Below are 16,880 nucleotides of genomic sequence, written 5' to 3' on the forward strand. Positions count from 1 at the left end.
ATAGAAACTGTATTTAATTACTTAGAGTTGAAGTTGGTAGGACAAAAATTCATCTTATGAGAAATGAAATGCTGTGGAAAAGAGTAGAAGGCAGGAAAACAGAAATGCTATATTTATCTCCTTCTCTCCCACCACCGCCCTTGAGTATTTCCTCTATTTTGAGATGGCAGCAATAAGACTGTTCTCCCTACCAACGTTCTTCCCCAACTCAGAGACCTACTGTCAGACAAGCGGGCCAACGGGCATGGTGAGCCCCACACCCAGGCCTGAGGACAGAACCGCACGCCAGGGCAGATGGCACTCACACAGCATCAGGCCAATACGCAGGGTCAGCCACCACGCTCGGCCAGTCCCTCCCTGCTCATGGAGACACAGGGAACCTCCTGGGAAGAAACGCAGGTGTTCCAGCAGCCTCCTCCGGCCCGCACTGTCCCTGCTGCTGAACTGCTGGTCTTTGTCAACAGAGGTAAGAATATTCCAGAACGCTAAGGACAAATGACATCCATCAGCAATGTTTTCTCATGATTCATTCCCCTAGGTCCCATCCTTTTATCATTCCTTCAACTCGATTTAAAATAAATTTCACAGGGGAAAAGTTGGGATCAGGTGGGTAAAAGTGGCAATCCACATTTGACATGAAAATTAATCTACATAAAAAAAATCTTCCCCCATAAAATATTTAAGCATGCTCAATATCCAATTGAGAGGGCGTGTGGAGCTTCAGTCCTTACCATCAGGAAGCCAAAGACAATCCACTGGGTTTTGTCCAATGACCCTTTTAACTACTTGAAAATGATGTCTGATTATCAAATAATGTTATGGCTTACCTATAAAAACTTCTTTCTAAAAAATATTGATCCTGATTTACAGAAGCAAGGACATTCTGCGAAGCCTTTTAAAATCATGCTTAACACATTACTCATACTTGGAGACAAACACTGGGCCCCTTTCTTCTGTGTCTAGGTGGGTTTCTGTTAGTAAGTCAGTGCCTGGGGAACATTACTGTTCCAAGCCAGTTCTATAAGAATGGTAGTTACTGTGAACTCAGACCTCCATAGCTGCTGGGGGTGAGCACCTCAGCCCTCGCTTCTGAAAGCTGCCTGCAGCTCTGCAGTGCTCAGGACACCAGCAAGCATTGCATTTCTGGATGGCCAGACCTTCTGCAAACTGACATCATTTTAATTAAGCCCTGAACCCAAATCAATAAAATAACTCTGATGACTTCAACTAAAACTCTCTTTGGAGGAGCCTAGTGGAAACTTTCAACAGAACCTGGAGTGGTATTTGCCTGGGACAGAGTGGCCCACTCAGCAGATTCCCGCGTCAGCCTGGGAGACAGGTGCACCCCTAGGAGTGGCTGGGGCCTGCCAGAGAAGGGATGGGGCTGCCTCCCTCGTCTTACCACCGGGGACACTTAAGCTGGCCCATGGATGCCACACACCTCTGTCTATCCTATTGGTTCTCAGGGCTTCTTTGGTTCTCATAATGTACCACAGATGACAAAGGACTTTAAACCCTGAAATGGTACTGGAAAAGCCCATCACCAGTAACAGTAATGACTACTGTTATTAATATTACTAACAATGTGAGCAATGACCCAGAGGCAGCTTCTGCTAAATGCTTTACAGAAATGACTAGTATTTTACAGATGAGGAAACCAAGACTTACATAGGCTTGTGGTCTGAGGTACAAAAGCTAGTAAGGTGTGAAGACAGGATTTTAGTCCATCCGTCTATCAATTCCACGTCCTGAAGGACTAGAGAGGGAGAGAAATGTACTTTACACGTTTCCAATTTAATTCTAAGAGCACAGATGACCCCACAGGCATCAGCTGAGGCCATCTCAAAAATTCTATGGAGAGGGACATGAATGGAAACCATATATTTTGAGAAAAGGATAAAAAAAAAATAGTGCCCATCCACAAGAGATTAACATTCCTGGCTAAGAAAACTAGAGTTGGAAAACTGGAGAGGTCAATGGTCTGGACAGAGGAACACTCTCTAACTGCGCTCTTGTTACAACAGCTACTTTATTTTAATTATTTACTATAATGAACTGTCTTAAAAAATAAGAAAGTATTGCCCTGGCTGTGGGTGGCTCAGTTGGTTGAAGCATCATCCTGTACATCAAAAGGTTGCAGGTTTGATTCCTGGTCAGGGCACATACTTAGGTTGCATGATCAATCCCCAGTTGGGGCACATATGGGAGGCAACCAATCAATGTTTCTCTCACATCGATATTTCCCTCTCCCTTACTCTCTCCCCCTACCCCCCATTCCTTTCTCTCCAAAATCAACAGAAAACATATCCTCAGATAAGGATTAAAAAATAGTACTAATAACGTCTTTCCAAATATGCTGGTAAGTTTTTCACAGGAACAGGTCCCACCAAGAAGACCACAGCGATGCTTCTCTGCACGTCATCCTCAGGTGAACGTGCCCTCACCCTCCAGGTGCTGGGAGGCCATCCTGAAGAGCAGTACTCAGTAAGGAAGGTCACATGTACTTATGACATGCCGCCCTCTCTTCTCTGAGCAGTGCATGGTCCCAAAACAGGCCTGATACCAAAAATTAAAAACTGAGGAATTACGAATATACGTTCGGAATCGACAACAACCACTTGTGATTATTTTGCTCTCTTTCCCTCCTCCTGTTTAAGAATTTGAACACAAGAGAAAGCAGCAACAAGTCAGAGTTCCTCTCTTCTATCATCTTGAATTCCATCAGGATTATAGCAGTTCCCAAAAAAGTGATTATGAAGTTCAGCAAAACTAAACAAAAAAGATATTTCCTGCTTTCTGTTCTAGAGCCTGGTTTGCTCCGCCTACACTTTTCCCACTGAGCCTCTCCCCAGGATGGCTCCTGATGACCATGACTTTGCATTTTGAACAGGGCGGCTCTCTGAGCGTGAGTCAGAGTCAGAGGCCAGCAATGCCAGCTCTGGAAATAGTGCCTGCAACTTCCCTCCAAGATGGGAGCCAGCGGGCCTGGGACCAAACCTCCCCTGTTTGGAGGTCAAAGGCCCATGAAAGATACAGAGTGTGTGAGTGTGCCCGAGCTGCATGCACATGAGCACATCAGTAAGCCTTCGCTGGAAGACAGGTCAGCATTACTTCTTGTCTGGTGCCGTATGGTTGGGCAATGCTACTGCTGACCACGCCACTGACTCCATCTCTAATAAGGACTCAGAATATGCCAGGAGTAGCATCGCAGCGGTATCATCTGGGCCTTCTCTCCAGCACCTTTCACTTTGCTGGGAGGGTGCCTTCTACAAGCCTGAAGCAGCTCACTACCTACCTTCTTTGTTTTTCACCTGCCCATTTTGGGCACTGTGCTGTATCTGCCAGCTGTGTTGCAGAGAAAACACAAGCAGCTTTTTTCCTAAACAAAATACTGCATCCCTACTCGCTCGGCCCTGCCAACAGTGGAGCACTATGGGAACCTAGCCTTTCCTAACCCAAGTTCAGCATTACTTTTACTCATAGTGTTCTGGGGTGAAGGAGGTACAACTTGGCCTGCAAGAAGACGGAAGGCCTAGTGATCTGGTCACATTCATGTTTGACTTAAGGCACTCTGACCGGGTTTCTGGGCCTCAAGGGGGGGCCCTGTAAGGGCACCCTGAGGCTCCTAGACCGGCAGTGGTCTGCGGGCCACCGGTTGGCGACCGCTGTCCTAGACCATCTTTCCCTACTTCCCTGTGTCTGTGCCCCACAAAACAATAAGGTCCAGCTTGACACGGTTCTCCTCACCAGGAACCAAAAGCTGCGTCTCCTCCACACCTTACTTTGAGGAGCCGCCCAAGCAGACAGCAGAAAAGAGCAAAAATGGGACGCACCCGTTTCCAGTCCCAGGCCAACCTTCCAGCCTGTGACCTAGAACCTCTGAGGTTGCCCTGGCCAGTGTGGCTCAATGGGTTGGAGTGTCGTCTGGTACACCAAAAGGCTGTGGGTCCAATTCCCGATCAGGGTACATCCTCAGGTTGTGGGGTCATGGCGTGTACAGGAGGCAAGCTATCGATTAAAGTTTCTTCCTCACACTGATGTTTCTCTCTCTCCCTTCTCTCTAAAATCAATAAACACATCCTGGGGTGAGGATTAAAACAAAACACCTCTCGAGGCCTCCATGTTCTCACGTGCATATGAAGTAGGAGCTAGAATTAGAAAAGCTACAAGGCCTTCTCCACAGCTGACAACTCCTGTCCTGCACAGGCCCCAAAGGCACTGAAGTAAAACTTGAGTTGTTCAACTCTCCACGGGACAGTCCCCCTCCGTTCCCGCTGTGGCCAGGCATGGCTCAGGTATGCAGCTTCGCAGCACACTCCTCCTGACCTGATTTATGGCTTCTCCAGTAATTTTACACAGCTCCTTGCTGGTGGTGATTTTATTTTCTGAAGTTACCTCAATTGTTCTTCCTGTTGCACGGCTCCAAGATGAGATTTCCACAGATGCAAAAACCGTTCTTTAACAGTTAGAAGCTCAACAGGAACAAACAGCTTTTCAGAGAAAGTCATTTCACAGACAATTATGTGTGCTAGAATTCACTTTCTGTCATGAAATAAATTAGGACATTGCAACTCTGTCTAGCGAAGTTAACACAGGTGGCTGGGCCTCCCCACAGACAGAAATGCACTGCGAGGTGGATGGAGGAGGCCGCGTGCCCAGAGGCAAGTCTTCTCAGGATCTGTCTAAGCCCCACCAGCTTTCCAGGGAGCTTCCAATCAAAGCAGTCCGAGCAAACGGAAAAAAAGCATGACTTTTATATTGAGAACAAAAATAATTACGGGTTGATCTAAAATGGAGCTCCACTAGAAAACAAATCTTATCTGCCACCTGGTGCGTCCAGTCTGGAGCGGGGACAGCGACCGTGTGGTCCACTGCAGAGGACACACTGGAGAGATGCAAACGGAACAATGCAGTGGTGTGAGCAATGCCACGGTGGCCTTTGCCTATAAAGCCGAGAGAGGCAGAACCTTTGCTGCAAACCTAAGAACAGTTAGAGGAAGAAACCAAGGCTGATTTATTTTGAGTCTGTAAATTTACACCCAGACGAAATAAATTCTTTCCTATCTCAGTGTCGTGGGTAAGAAAAGGCAAATGAGTGGTGCTCTAAAATATATTAAATATTTAACGAGGGCCAACTGTCTTCACTCCCACACGGCTCCACCCCTCGGACAGGGTGGCAGTGGTGGTGCAGTCAACATGGGACCACGGTGGAAACCAGGCCTGAGCCACCAGGCCTGTGCACTGCAGCTGACGGGCAGCGGTCACCCCTCCAGGACAGGCACACCCTCTGCAGAAACAACTGGGTCTCATCAGAGGAAAGACCAGAGAGGGTAAGAATGGAGTGTGCTACAAAGATCAAAAGAAAGCCACACCCGACGAGGCTATGAGGCACAGAGGACCCTGAGGCACAGGGAGCCAGGAGTCGGAACAAAAGCAGGTTGTTGCAACTCTGACGCACGAGGACTGTGGGCTCAGTGACTCATTTGGGAATGTTAGGTGAGGCATTTAGATTTTCCACTTAGATGGGCCACTGCCTTCTGACCTGAAATGGAGGACAAAAGCATATGAGGGTACCTGGACACTTTCAGATCCTGGCAAGGAATAAAACCATTCTGTATAAAAGGCATGATTCCACACCCATGAGAAGGGCTAAAATAAAGTCTGACAATACCAAGTGCTGATGATGAGGCAGAGAAACTGGGAACCTTAAACACTGCTGGTAGGAATGTCAAATGGTGCAGACACTTTGGAAAACAGTTTAGCAGTTTCTTAAAAGTTAAATATACACCAACAATATGGCCAAGCCACGCCAGTCCTAGGTATCTACCCAAGAGAAACGGGTCTACAGAAAGATAGCTAAGCCATGATTAATAGCCAAAAACTACAAAAAACAATCCAAACATCAGTCAATAAATGGATAAACAAAATATACATCCACACAACCTAATAACTATATGATAAAAAGGAACACGTTACTGATACATGCAACATGGCTGAACCTCAATCAGCTATAATAAATGAAAAACGCAGATCTGCCCGGGCCTGGTAGCTTTTGGGTTCAATTCCAAAATTGGTCAATGTTGCTCTCTCAGATCAATGTTTTTCTCTCGCTTTATCCCTTCCTCTCTCTCTAAAATCAATTTAAAAACAACACATATCCTGGAGTGAGGATTAAAAGAAAAAAGCCAGATCCAAAAGATAAAGTTCTACATGATTCCATTTATATGAAATTTCCAGAAAAGGCAAAACTATAAAGACACAAAGCAGATTAGAAGTTGCTTGGGGTGAGGGACAGGGATAGACGTGACACCGAATGGACACGAGGGAGCTTTCTGGTGATGACAATGTCCTAAGACTGGACTGTGGTGATAGCTCGCAACTGTGTGAGTTTCTTAAACCTCAACCAACCGTGTGTGAGTGAATTTCATGGCATGTAAAACGTGTACTACACAGAACTCAGTAAAGCTGCTGAGAGAGAGAATCAGAAACACTATCTGCAGCTGCCTGCAGGAGCACACAGCACCCTTTACCTTTATCGTGATAAATCACTGCTAGAGGTGGGTCTTCAACACTGAAAACCAAAGCTGTGTGAGGGACAGCTGAGAGAAAATCAGAGACCAGATCGCAGATGAACATAACCCACAGGTATGTTCTGTGTTCCTTCGGACCGTGTCCTGCTGGTTCTCTTTACTATCTCATGCCCTTCTTGGAGATCATGAGCTTTTTTCCGTGGACATCAAATGAAAATTGCCACTCAAAATTAAAGCATGAGCTTTATGACTTTCAGTTATAAATGAGGCCACATAAAATGACTACCGCTGCCTGTTCTATGAAAATGCCGGAAAACTAAAAACATATATTCTGAGACCATTTTTTCTCATTTTACATGGTTTCCCTGGCATTAATTATCATAAATCAGTTTATTTTCCTGCTTTCATATATATAAAATCTGAATCTTCACAGATGTAAGATTTAGGATATAATGCTCTGAAAAACCAACATTTCTTGACTTAGAGAAAGATACATAAAGTGTTAAATGATTTGGATATACATTGGTACCATTTTTGTAACCCATTTGACAAGTCCATTTGCCCTCATCACCGAGAGATACAAGGGGTATATATACCTATTTTTTAAGTACCTTTTTAAAAAATATATATATGTTTTTATTTTTTATTGATTTCAGAGAGGGAGAGGGAGAGAGAGATAGAAACATCAACGATGAGAGAGAACCATTGATCGGCTGCCTCCTGCACGCCCCTACTGGGGATCGAGCCCACAACTCAGGCATGTGCCCTTGGCTGGAATCCAACCAGAGACCCTTCAGTCCGCAGGCCAACGCTCTATCCACTGAGCCAAACCAGCTAGCGCAGTCATTTTTTTTTTTTAAGATATTGTGCTGAATCTTTGGAGCTGAAAATGTGGGATGCTTTTTTTTTTAATACTGTGTATGTTTATTGATTCTAAAGAGGAAGAGAGAGGAAGAGAAAGAGAGAAACATCAATGATGAGAGAGAATCATTGATTGGCTGCCTCCTGAACACCCCCTACTGGAGATTGAGCCCGCAACCTGGGCATGTGCCCTGACCAGGAATTGAACTGTGACCTCCTGGTTCAAAGGTTGATGCTCAACCACTGAACCACGCCAGCTGGGCTGTGGGATGCTTTCTGAGTGACAGAACACAACATCCAAACGTCACAAGAAAGCGTAGCTCTGGGAAGTCACCACCCTTAATCCTGTAATATTCTCATTTTGTCTTGAAACCAAATTTTATGGTGAAGAAAAACAGAAAGCCACCAAAACTTAATGCAAATAAAAGAGTGTGAAATAGATTGGAAACTCTATGTCCCCAAGTTCAGAGGGAGCCCAAAAATTTGCTGCAGCATTAGTTTCATATTAGTGAGGCAGAGAGAAATTCTAATTTCAGTTTCAGTATGTTCTCAAGAAGTCAATCTGAATTTTACAAACAGAAGTCATGGCACCCTCATTCTACCAAGTAACAAAAGCTGAATGAACGGAAACAGCGTGCTATCAGCCTGGACAAGGCTGTGGACAGTGCTGGCAGCGTGAGAGGGCGCCTTTCCTCACAGAGACAAACGTTCCTGATGCACACCTGCTGTCCCTCTGCACAGGTTTGATTCTGTCTTCTACTCCTTATAGTTTTTTATTTCTCAACTGTAAACTCTTTGAGGACCATTTTCCATTCATCTTTGCTCCTTACTGAAGGCTTTGTATGTTGTGAATATGCAAGGAAGTTAGTAAATAAATTGTTTAAATAAATGCAGAATTTAATAAAGAATGCGCTATATACAGATTATAGGCAGCATTAAATTTCTGGCCTTGGCTTTCCAAATTATCATGATTCATAAGTGTCAGCAGAATTTCTATGATGGGTTCCAGCTTTACTCACAAAACATGGATGGATTTATTTTTAAAAATCACAGATTCAAATAAAGACACTAGCACTATTTATATATCTATCAATCAACCCCCTATCTGTGCTTACAAATCAGGTAAAAGCATTAAAATGGACTCGGCTGATTCAATTACCCAATTTCCCACCATAACTTCCAGCCTGCATGCTTCAAGGGTTGCTTTATCAAAACAAGGCCCAGGCATGGAAACTCTAGTCCAGGGTAGCCTCCGGTGACAGGCATCCTATACCCATGACCGCAGTCTGTGCTGCCCTGGTTTGGATTTACTCATCGCATGTGCTTTGTGAACGATCTGTGGTGTGTTGTGTGTTTTATCTTCGCGGCCAGAAATGACGTCTCCTGCTTCTCTGGTATTTTCCAGCGGCTTTTTCCATGGACCTTGTATACAACAAACCCAAGAAAACATGTTGTCTGATCAGACTGACTTGGGTTCCCAGCTCTCCTCGTTATTTGAAAAGTAAGAGTCCTTTAGCTTTTCCCTGTGTATTATTTCTATGTACATATAAACTATGATCATGTAACTAACATAGGATGGGAAACTAACATACGATGGGCAAGAGTGTGAGGAGAATGGAAGGGAGATGGAGTTCTCTGAATGAGACGCGTTACAAGCACGGCTGCCTCTGGCCAGCGGTTCCCACGCGGGTGCAGGCAGCCTGTTCACCGCACGCAGCCAGGGCACAGATTTATTTATTATTTATTGCCAGGGCACAGATTTCTCACAAATATAAAGCCAGCTCAAGTCTGACGGCCCATAAACTTTAAAGTTCCTAACGACAAGAAAACAAAATACATTTAAAACGGTTTGTAAGTTATCATTATTCACATTATACAAATAAGGAAAGGAAAGCTCAGAAGTCAAGTGACAACTAGGAAAACTGACCTACAATGAGACCTATTAGAGAAAAAAAAAATTGGAATTTAAGGAAAAAGATCTGGGCAGCCAGGAGAAAAGAGCAGGTCGCTGTGAGGGAAATAAATGAGACCAGCATCAGACTTTACTCAAGATAATGGATCAACATATTTCAGATGCTTGAAAAAGAAGCTATGAGCCAAGGGTTTTGTCTCCTTGAACTGACCTCCCCTATTAAGAGCACACACCTGTGAAACGCAAGCTCAGGAAACAGCCGCCGAGCTGCCCTGAGACTCCCCTCCGGAACCAGCGTCACACCACAGTGAAGAGCAACAAAGGGTGGACGGTGAGCATTAAATACAGATTTACTTGCAGAATTAAAACTAAGCCGTTTCATAAAAGATTCAGTATAGCATTCAGTGTCTACATGCTCTGACGTCGTAAATGTAGTGCAGCTAACACACAAAATCGGGGGAGGGGAATAGGAGGAACATATGAGAAACACAAAAAAAACGTGCTGGGTGTGTTAAAAGTGTTTATCTGGAAGTAAAAAGACAGTATTTCAAGTCACATAATACAAGTTAAAGAGGTAAAGGGCAAGGAAAGGTTAATATCTAATTTCATTATTTCTCACAGCAGGAAATCAAAACACGGGGGGGGGGGGGAACGGCAAATGGACAAGAGAGCAAAAATAAAAATAACCTATGGGGAAAAAAAATACCAGACTTCCCCAAAAAAACAAAAAATGCAGAAAAAAAACAAAAGATAGCATGAAACTATAGGAAAGAATCAAGGCCAAATGTTAATTTTGTAATTAATGTAAATTGGCTGAATTGAGCTATTAAATAATAGGATCTTCAGATGAAAGCAAAAGTCAAGCGGAAACCCACGGAGCGCACAGTGCACGCAGAGGCTTCTGGCCGAGAGCTCTCTTCACAGAGGCAGGGAACGAGGGCCCGCGACCAAGCCAGAAAGCTGCCGCCCCACGTGCTTTAAGGAAAGCCTGTCACTAAAGAACAACATAAGGAAGTAAAAACCTGAACATCAAAATCTTTCCAATGCGATAGCCAAGTGTGACTTTGTAAGATCAATGTCATTTTGGGGAATCACTCATCTAATTCATTCAACCAATACTTATCAAGGCCACATGTGATCAAGTCCTTTCCAAGAACCGGTGACCCCAGCCAGGCCTGCGTGTCACTTTTCCTGTGTGCAGAGACCTGGAAATATCAGTGAAAGACATGTTGCTGGACTTAAAGATACGTGGAAGTGTCGGTCTCCTAAAACAGAAGATTAATGGAAACCATGACAGGCCCGACAGTACACCCACACCAGTAGGTGCTAGTAAAATAATGCATCTTATTAGTGCCATACGATACCAGGCACAAAACCGCAGCTCATTAAAATGCCTCAGATGAGAATGATTGCCAAGTAAAGCCTTTTGTCATAGGGACGTAACTAATGCTTCCTATAAAAGTAACTAAAAAGTCACAAAATTTTTCTCTGCCTGCCTCCCTTTCCCATCCAAATTCATGCTTTATATTAAAATGCCTTTCATCTTCCATGGCACAGAAGAGTTGATGGCTGCTGGCATCAAATCTGCTAAAATCAACAATAGTGTAATTACCTACACACTTTCAAGTGCTTTCAAAACACGTTGCCGGTTGGGATTTTCCTAATTTAGAAATGTGTGCTTTATGCTGGTGGTCTAGGGCTGAGCCTGGGTGAAAAAGAATTTTTACATCTTGCCTAAAGCATTCTTTTCTACAGCCATTCCTTGATTTGCTTGCACCTCACCTACTTTCATAAAGCGTTTGACTCAGTCTACAACACCTCATATCACACTACTGGTTTGTGACACGATTTTAATGTACAATTTTACATGAGCGGATACGTGGAAAGCTCTTAGCAGCACAGCGCTTGACACATGACAAGAGTCAGCTATTATTATATGAATAGTTCTCTTTAAAATATGTAAATAAGTGTGTGCAAGGGTAAGTGGATGACTATTCTTTCATTTTCCCCGTTATGCAAGTTGAAAATGGGAAGGACTTTTAGTACATTCACATTTCTCAGAATATTTTTTTAACTGCAGATTCTTAATAAAAAAAAGTAAATCAAAAGAACAGATGAAAATTTAATGGTATAAAATAATACAGATCAGACTTCCTTCCTGAGGCTACCAAAAACACATTTTATCAGCAATTCTCCCTTGGTCCTGCTTTTTAAAAAAAAAGGGTGGAGAAAAAAAAAGCCAAGATCTTGTGAAACCAGATCCAACTTGAGACCTCGGTACGGAGTTTAATAAATTATGTATCTGTTAGGGATTTACAAGGAAAAAAAGGGAGAATCACTCATAGGACCCAGTTCCAAATATTTCAATAAAATAACAAATTGCATATTAACAACACTATAATTACTCCTTTTGTTTGGTTTCTTTGCAATTACTTTGAATAAATTACTCTGGCTCCCCCATCACTCAAGTAAGTTGTCATCCGAAGGCACAATCAGTACAACGCAGGACACAAAGCCACTCTCAGACAGGGAGGGCTCCGGGGAGGGCGGCTGTGACTCAGCAGCATCCATAAAGCGCTTCTATGGAGATCAAGTATCAATGAAGCTATTGTGAGATATCGCAGCTATATAAATGTGCGCTGGTTATGACTTCTCACAGGCAAGAGCACTGCTGAAAAGAGGCAAGGGCACCAACGCCCGGGAAAGGCTGCCTGACTGGAAGAGAGGCTGTCCAGGCCCGCCATTCTGCTAACCACGGTAGTTCCTCTGAGGTGAAGGGACCCTTGGTTCAGCCCTCCCTAAAGTCATCTGTGCCACTGTGCCAAGCTTTGCAGCCTGTCGACTCGGAGTCAAGCCTAACACGGTCGCCGTCTGCTATTACGGATTCAAGAAAAAGCCCGATGACTTGTATTAGTCTCAAATATTGTTTTCCAGAAATCATCAACCAAACATAGGACACACCTTTGCCACAAAAGACAAACAGTAGTAAAGCACTCAGTTAAAAAATTTGCACCTACCTTTATCATATTAAGTATTTGAATATTAGAATTGTAATAAAAGCATTCTCTTAGAATGTATAAAAAGTTTTTAGAAGCAATAAATGTGGTAAAATAGCATAAACCAAGTTGGGTTTTAAATGTAATTTTTAAAATCCTCTATGAGTTATTATTACTCAGACTAAGATGATCACTGATTGCAGTTCAGAATCAAGTGTGTGAAAAGAACAAATGAAATAAAAGTTGAGTGACAAAGCTCCAGAATTTAGGAAGGATATTACCACAAAGAAACTAGTCTGGCTTTTTTTTTCCCCTCAAGGACTCAGAAAATAGAATTTATCACTGGGCTCCAACTGAAATGGCCACTAAATACTATAAAGTCCACTTTTGCACAATCCTCTTTCTAGATGTTTATGTTTCACTTGATATACCAAGGAAAATTTCACCAAATTTTAAGCAATTTTCTGCTCAAGAGATTCGGGCAGAAAAGAATAATTAAGGTGACCTTAAAGGGTGCTCTCCCTGGAACCCACTTGCACCTAGCATTCTTTACCAAAGAATTATTCAAAACTCTGTTATTTTACATGTATATATTTCTTAAAAGGACATGAAATTATTCCTTAATCTTTGATGGGTCATTTGTATTATCTTTGACTCAGTTAAAGATACATCAGAAAAAAAAAACATGTGGGTTCTTCTTCCAAAACCGATAGCCATTTAGTAAAACCTATCAACACTGTTTAAAAGCACACACTCTGGACGCCCTGCTGCAGTCCCCACCGTCTCACCGGCCCTCGCACAACAGGCTGGCCCACTCATTCATCCCAATTGTTCCTTATGCAGTTGCTCATGTTCCCCTTGCCTTCCTGTTACACAAACTGTTCAAACTAAATAAAAGGAACTCAAAGTAATGGAAAAAGAAGAATATCAGAATGGAAGGAGAAAGCACCCAAGGACGGAAGCAAAACAGATGACTTCTGTCATTTAAAATGAAGAAAAACAAAAAACAGTATAAAGGAATTCAGTTATACCCATGGAAAGCACTAACATATGATGAAATCAAATGGAAATAAATGTCAAAGAAGATAGGAGATGGGTAAAGGACTGATGTATCTTCAGAAAGATATGAACATCTGTGGGACAGCGCAGGGACCGGAGAGCTACGGGGCGTGGGGGAGGGTGGCAATGGCACACACAGGGGAACAGACCAGGAAAGTCCAGAGAGCACTGCAAATCACTTCCCTGGGTGACACCTCTCATTCACCCCGTTTACTTTATTTCATTATGCGTTATTTTAACCCACAGCTGAGCACAGGGTAAGTTTATTTTGCTTCCCCTTCTGAGTTCACTGAGAAACTCAACTAGTACAGTATTTCAAGTTCCATCAGGCTGTGCCTTCCCTTTCTCTAAGGGGGAATACCAGTATCTCCTGTAAGATTACATTCCTCACACATAATTGGCCGCCCCGTGCCAGTTCCAGACCCCGGCCTTGCACCACTGCTGTTCTCCTTCCTCACGCAGGTCAGAGGACTGCTTCCCACAAAGCAGTAAATGTCGGAGGGAAAATGCTGTGACCCCAGCAGAGCTGAACACAGACTGGTTAACCGAGTTCACTCAGCTGAGCTGAATCCTGTGTGAGACCTGAAGATGCAGAGACTAGGGGATGGAGGAAAGGGCACCGGGTAGACACAGGGCACGGAAACAAAGCAGGCAAATAAAGAAAACAGCTAGACCTAAATGCACACCTACCCAAAGTGACTCAAACCCAGGCTCTTCTCTGACAGTAACATACAGTGACTACCACTGAAAAGATCACAGTTTTCATGTAGCAGCAAAATACAGTGGATGCATGAAGAAGGAGAAACTGACTAATCTCCTTCACTGTGACATGGCAGACATTTGAAAAAACTTACTGAACTCAACAGTAATTTTACCTAGATTCCCACTAATAACAGGTTCAAATCCTAGCACAAGAGTGCCACATGACCTGGGTTTGAACACTCATTGCACACAGAATTCCATCTGTATTTTGGAACGGACACTGGGGCCATCGGGGGACACCTCGGCAGGACAGCCTCGGTGCCTTTTGGAACTTGGTCTAAGGCCCTTGGTTGCTGATTGCACTGCCTTTCACCTTGCCCTTGAAAATACTGCATGCTTTGCCTCAGCAAGTTGCAAACCTTCTCCTGGGCATGGCAGAGGCAAACCGTGGGCCGGGGGCTCAGCTGCTGTACAGAGTCAGGAGGAGAGACTGGAAACACCTAAACAATTATTTTCTGACACAACTTTGAAAGATCCCCTCTTTTTTCCACCTCTACCTTCAACGCTAGTGAGCTTTAAGCTTTATTCCTTGAAAGGCAGTTCGGCATGTTGCCCCCAATCTACTTCATTTTCATATCCTCTGTAAGAGTGCTACCCACGTTTTCTAAGAAGAAAAGGCAAATGTGTGCACAATATCTTCTCTCAAGGAGAAGGCCCAGGGAAGAACTATGTTCTTGGGAGGAAAATTCCTCAGTCTCCCCGCTCATTCTCAGATCATGGGTGTCACAGACATGGTTACCTCAAGTTCAGATTTTGGTAGTGACCGTACCCTTAGTAACCTACAAAGATAATGGCTTCCCCTTCTTTATGCGTGACACCTTATGCATTTGGGCAATCTTATCTTTGGTGTAAAAAATAATAACTAGAAAATATTTTTTCACACTACTAAGCCAGCCATAATTCTTTTTTCTCCTGTGGACATTTTATGATCTCCTTCATACACTTAGATTTTTAAAAAACATCTAGGCCATGAAAGTTAAACAAACACAACCTACCACAACATGCTGAGATAGGATCGGAAAACTCAAGTCTGTTCAAAATGACAACTTTTGCTATTACTGTTGAAATGAAGTGACATGTGTGACCCTTTTTTAAGTAGAAAGGGGAAAGCTGGGGCATCCCTTTTCACATACTGAATGTCTAGCTACAGATGACTCTACTCCTTTTCCAATCCTCTGAGAAGCCGCCCTTGGTATCCTTAACCGCACTCTGGAACGTCGGTATCACCTTCATTCTGATGTGCTTTGTGCACATTCTCGGACGCTGCGATGCCCATACTAAGGCAACACATCACAGAAGTTGGCAGCAATGCTATCAGCAAGAATTTGGCTTCAGAATCAGGAGTGATTCATCATACATTCTAGCAGCAAAAAAACAACACACCGCTATTTTAATCCCTTGGTGTTATCAAGAATCAAAAAGCAGTACATGGAATAATTTTAAAAAGCAACAGAAGTCCTGTCTGCTGTAACATTATTCTTTTTTTTGAGAGTTTTCAATAAAAGTCACTTAGAGAACAACAGACTACTTACCTTATTTCACAATATTTATTACAATAACATGTCACCCTTTAACTTAATACAATTTTAGGAGAAAAAAGGGAGTCGAACTTCTGCAAAGTAACATTAAAATTCTAAATTCAGAAAAATGTCTTGTTTGCGTTACAAAAGTAATCCACTTTTTTCAGCTTCTCTTTCCATATCTGAGATTACTCCAACACCTACACGAGGGAGCGTGCTACTGTATCTGTCACAACCAAAGAGAGAAACCCGACACTGTGGGTGATTTACTCGGAAGATCCCCCCTTTTTTAGGGGTACCCGAACACTGCCATAAAAAGTGCTCCTAGTCCATAGGGCACCAGAACCCACTTATGTCCCACTCGCTCTACTTACTGATGCTGAATCAAAACTCCATCCCGGGAGCCCTCACTGCACGAGAACATAGTATGTTGATCATCATTAGGATGGCCAGCCAATATTTTTACAGAACTATCCCTGTAAATCCAGTCTACTGTAAATTTAACTTAAAAAAAAATGTTCTATTGTTGTGCCAAGTCCTCAGGGCAGACAGGGAGATTTATCGAGAGCCCCACTCAGTGCCCTCTTTAGGGGACCCCTACCTTTTCAAACGCTTCTTCGGTCCCTCTTCGCTTCCGTTTTCGGGGTCTCCGGTTCACTCGCTTCCATTTCGCGACCTGAAATGCAAAAACCACAGAGCATTGGAAACGGGACCCCTGTCCCGAGCGCCGCCCGTCCCCGCGTGAAATGCCCCCGGCTCGCCGCGCAGCCCGCCCGGCGCACCTGGGGAAGCCCCCGGCGGGCGCGGCGGGCCTCGGGGCGCGGGGGTGCGGCGCGACGAGGCCGTGACCTTCGCCCGGCCGCTTCCTCCACGCTCCCTCCCGTCTCGGGCCCGGGTGGCCACCCCCACCCGCTATCAGAGCTTCTCCTCTGAGGAACAGGCCAACAACTATGCCACCTATAGACGTGACCTGGGTGAGGAGGGCATTGACTTGGGTATGCTCAAGAATCCGAGGCGATGGATAGTAGGAAACACGTCCATTATCCGGCCACAGAATATCCAGGAGAAAGGGTGGCATGGCTGTGAGAGGGCAAAGTGTTGGAGGAGTTCTTGCAGCCCAGCAGGCCCCTGGGAGTATGTCCCCCAAGTTGAAATGGGGAACTGGACCTTCTATTTTCACACTGAATAACCGTAGGCACTGTGTACTAGTCATGAAGGATGGAAACAACACCCTCAGGAT

At 44.0% G+C, this 16,880-nt stretch overlaps 1 protein-coding gene across 1 annotated transcript in view; it reads right to left on the reverse strand.

Moving 5' to 3' along the window:
* The window catches only part of CUNH9orf3 (chromosome unknown C9orf3 homolog), a 320,137-nt gene that overhangs the window by 58,116 nt on the left and 245,141 nt on the right, over positions 1-16,880 (reverse strand). Inside the window, exon 13 of the mRNA XM_023764898.1 lies at positions 16,242-16,422. Coding sequence (XP_023620666.1) covers positions 16,242-16,422 — 181 coding nt within the window. The remainder of the gene's footprint in view (positions 1-16,241; positions 16,423-16,880) is intronic.

The sequence above is a fragment of the Myotis lucifugus genome, unplaced genomic scaffold (assembly GCF_000147115.1).
Source record: "Myotis lucifugus unplaced genomic scaffold, Myoluc2.0 scaffold_360, whole genome shotgun sequence".
Classification (NCBI taxonomy): domain Eukaryota; kingdom Metazoa; phylum Chordata; class Mammalia; order Chiroptera; family Vespertilionidae; genus Myotis; species Myotis lucifugus.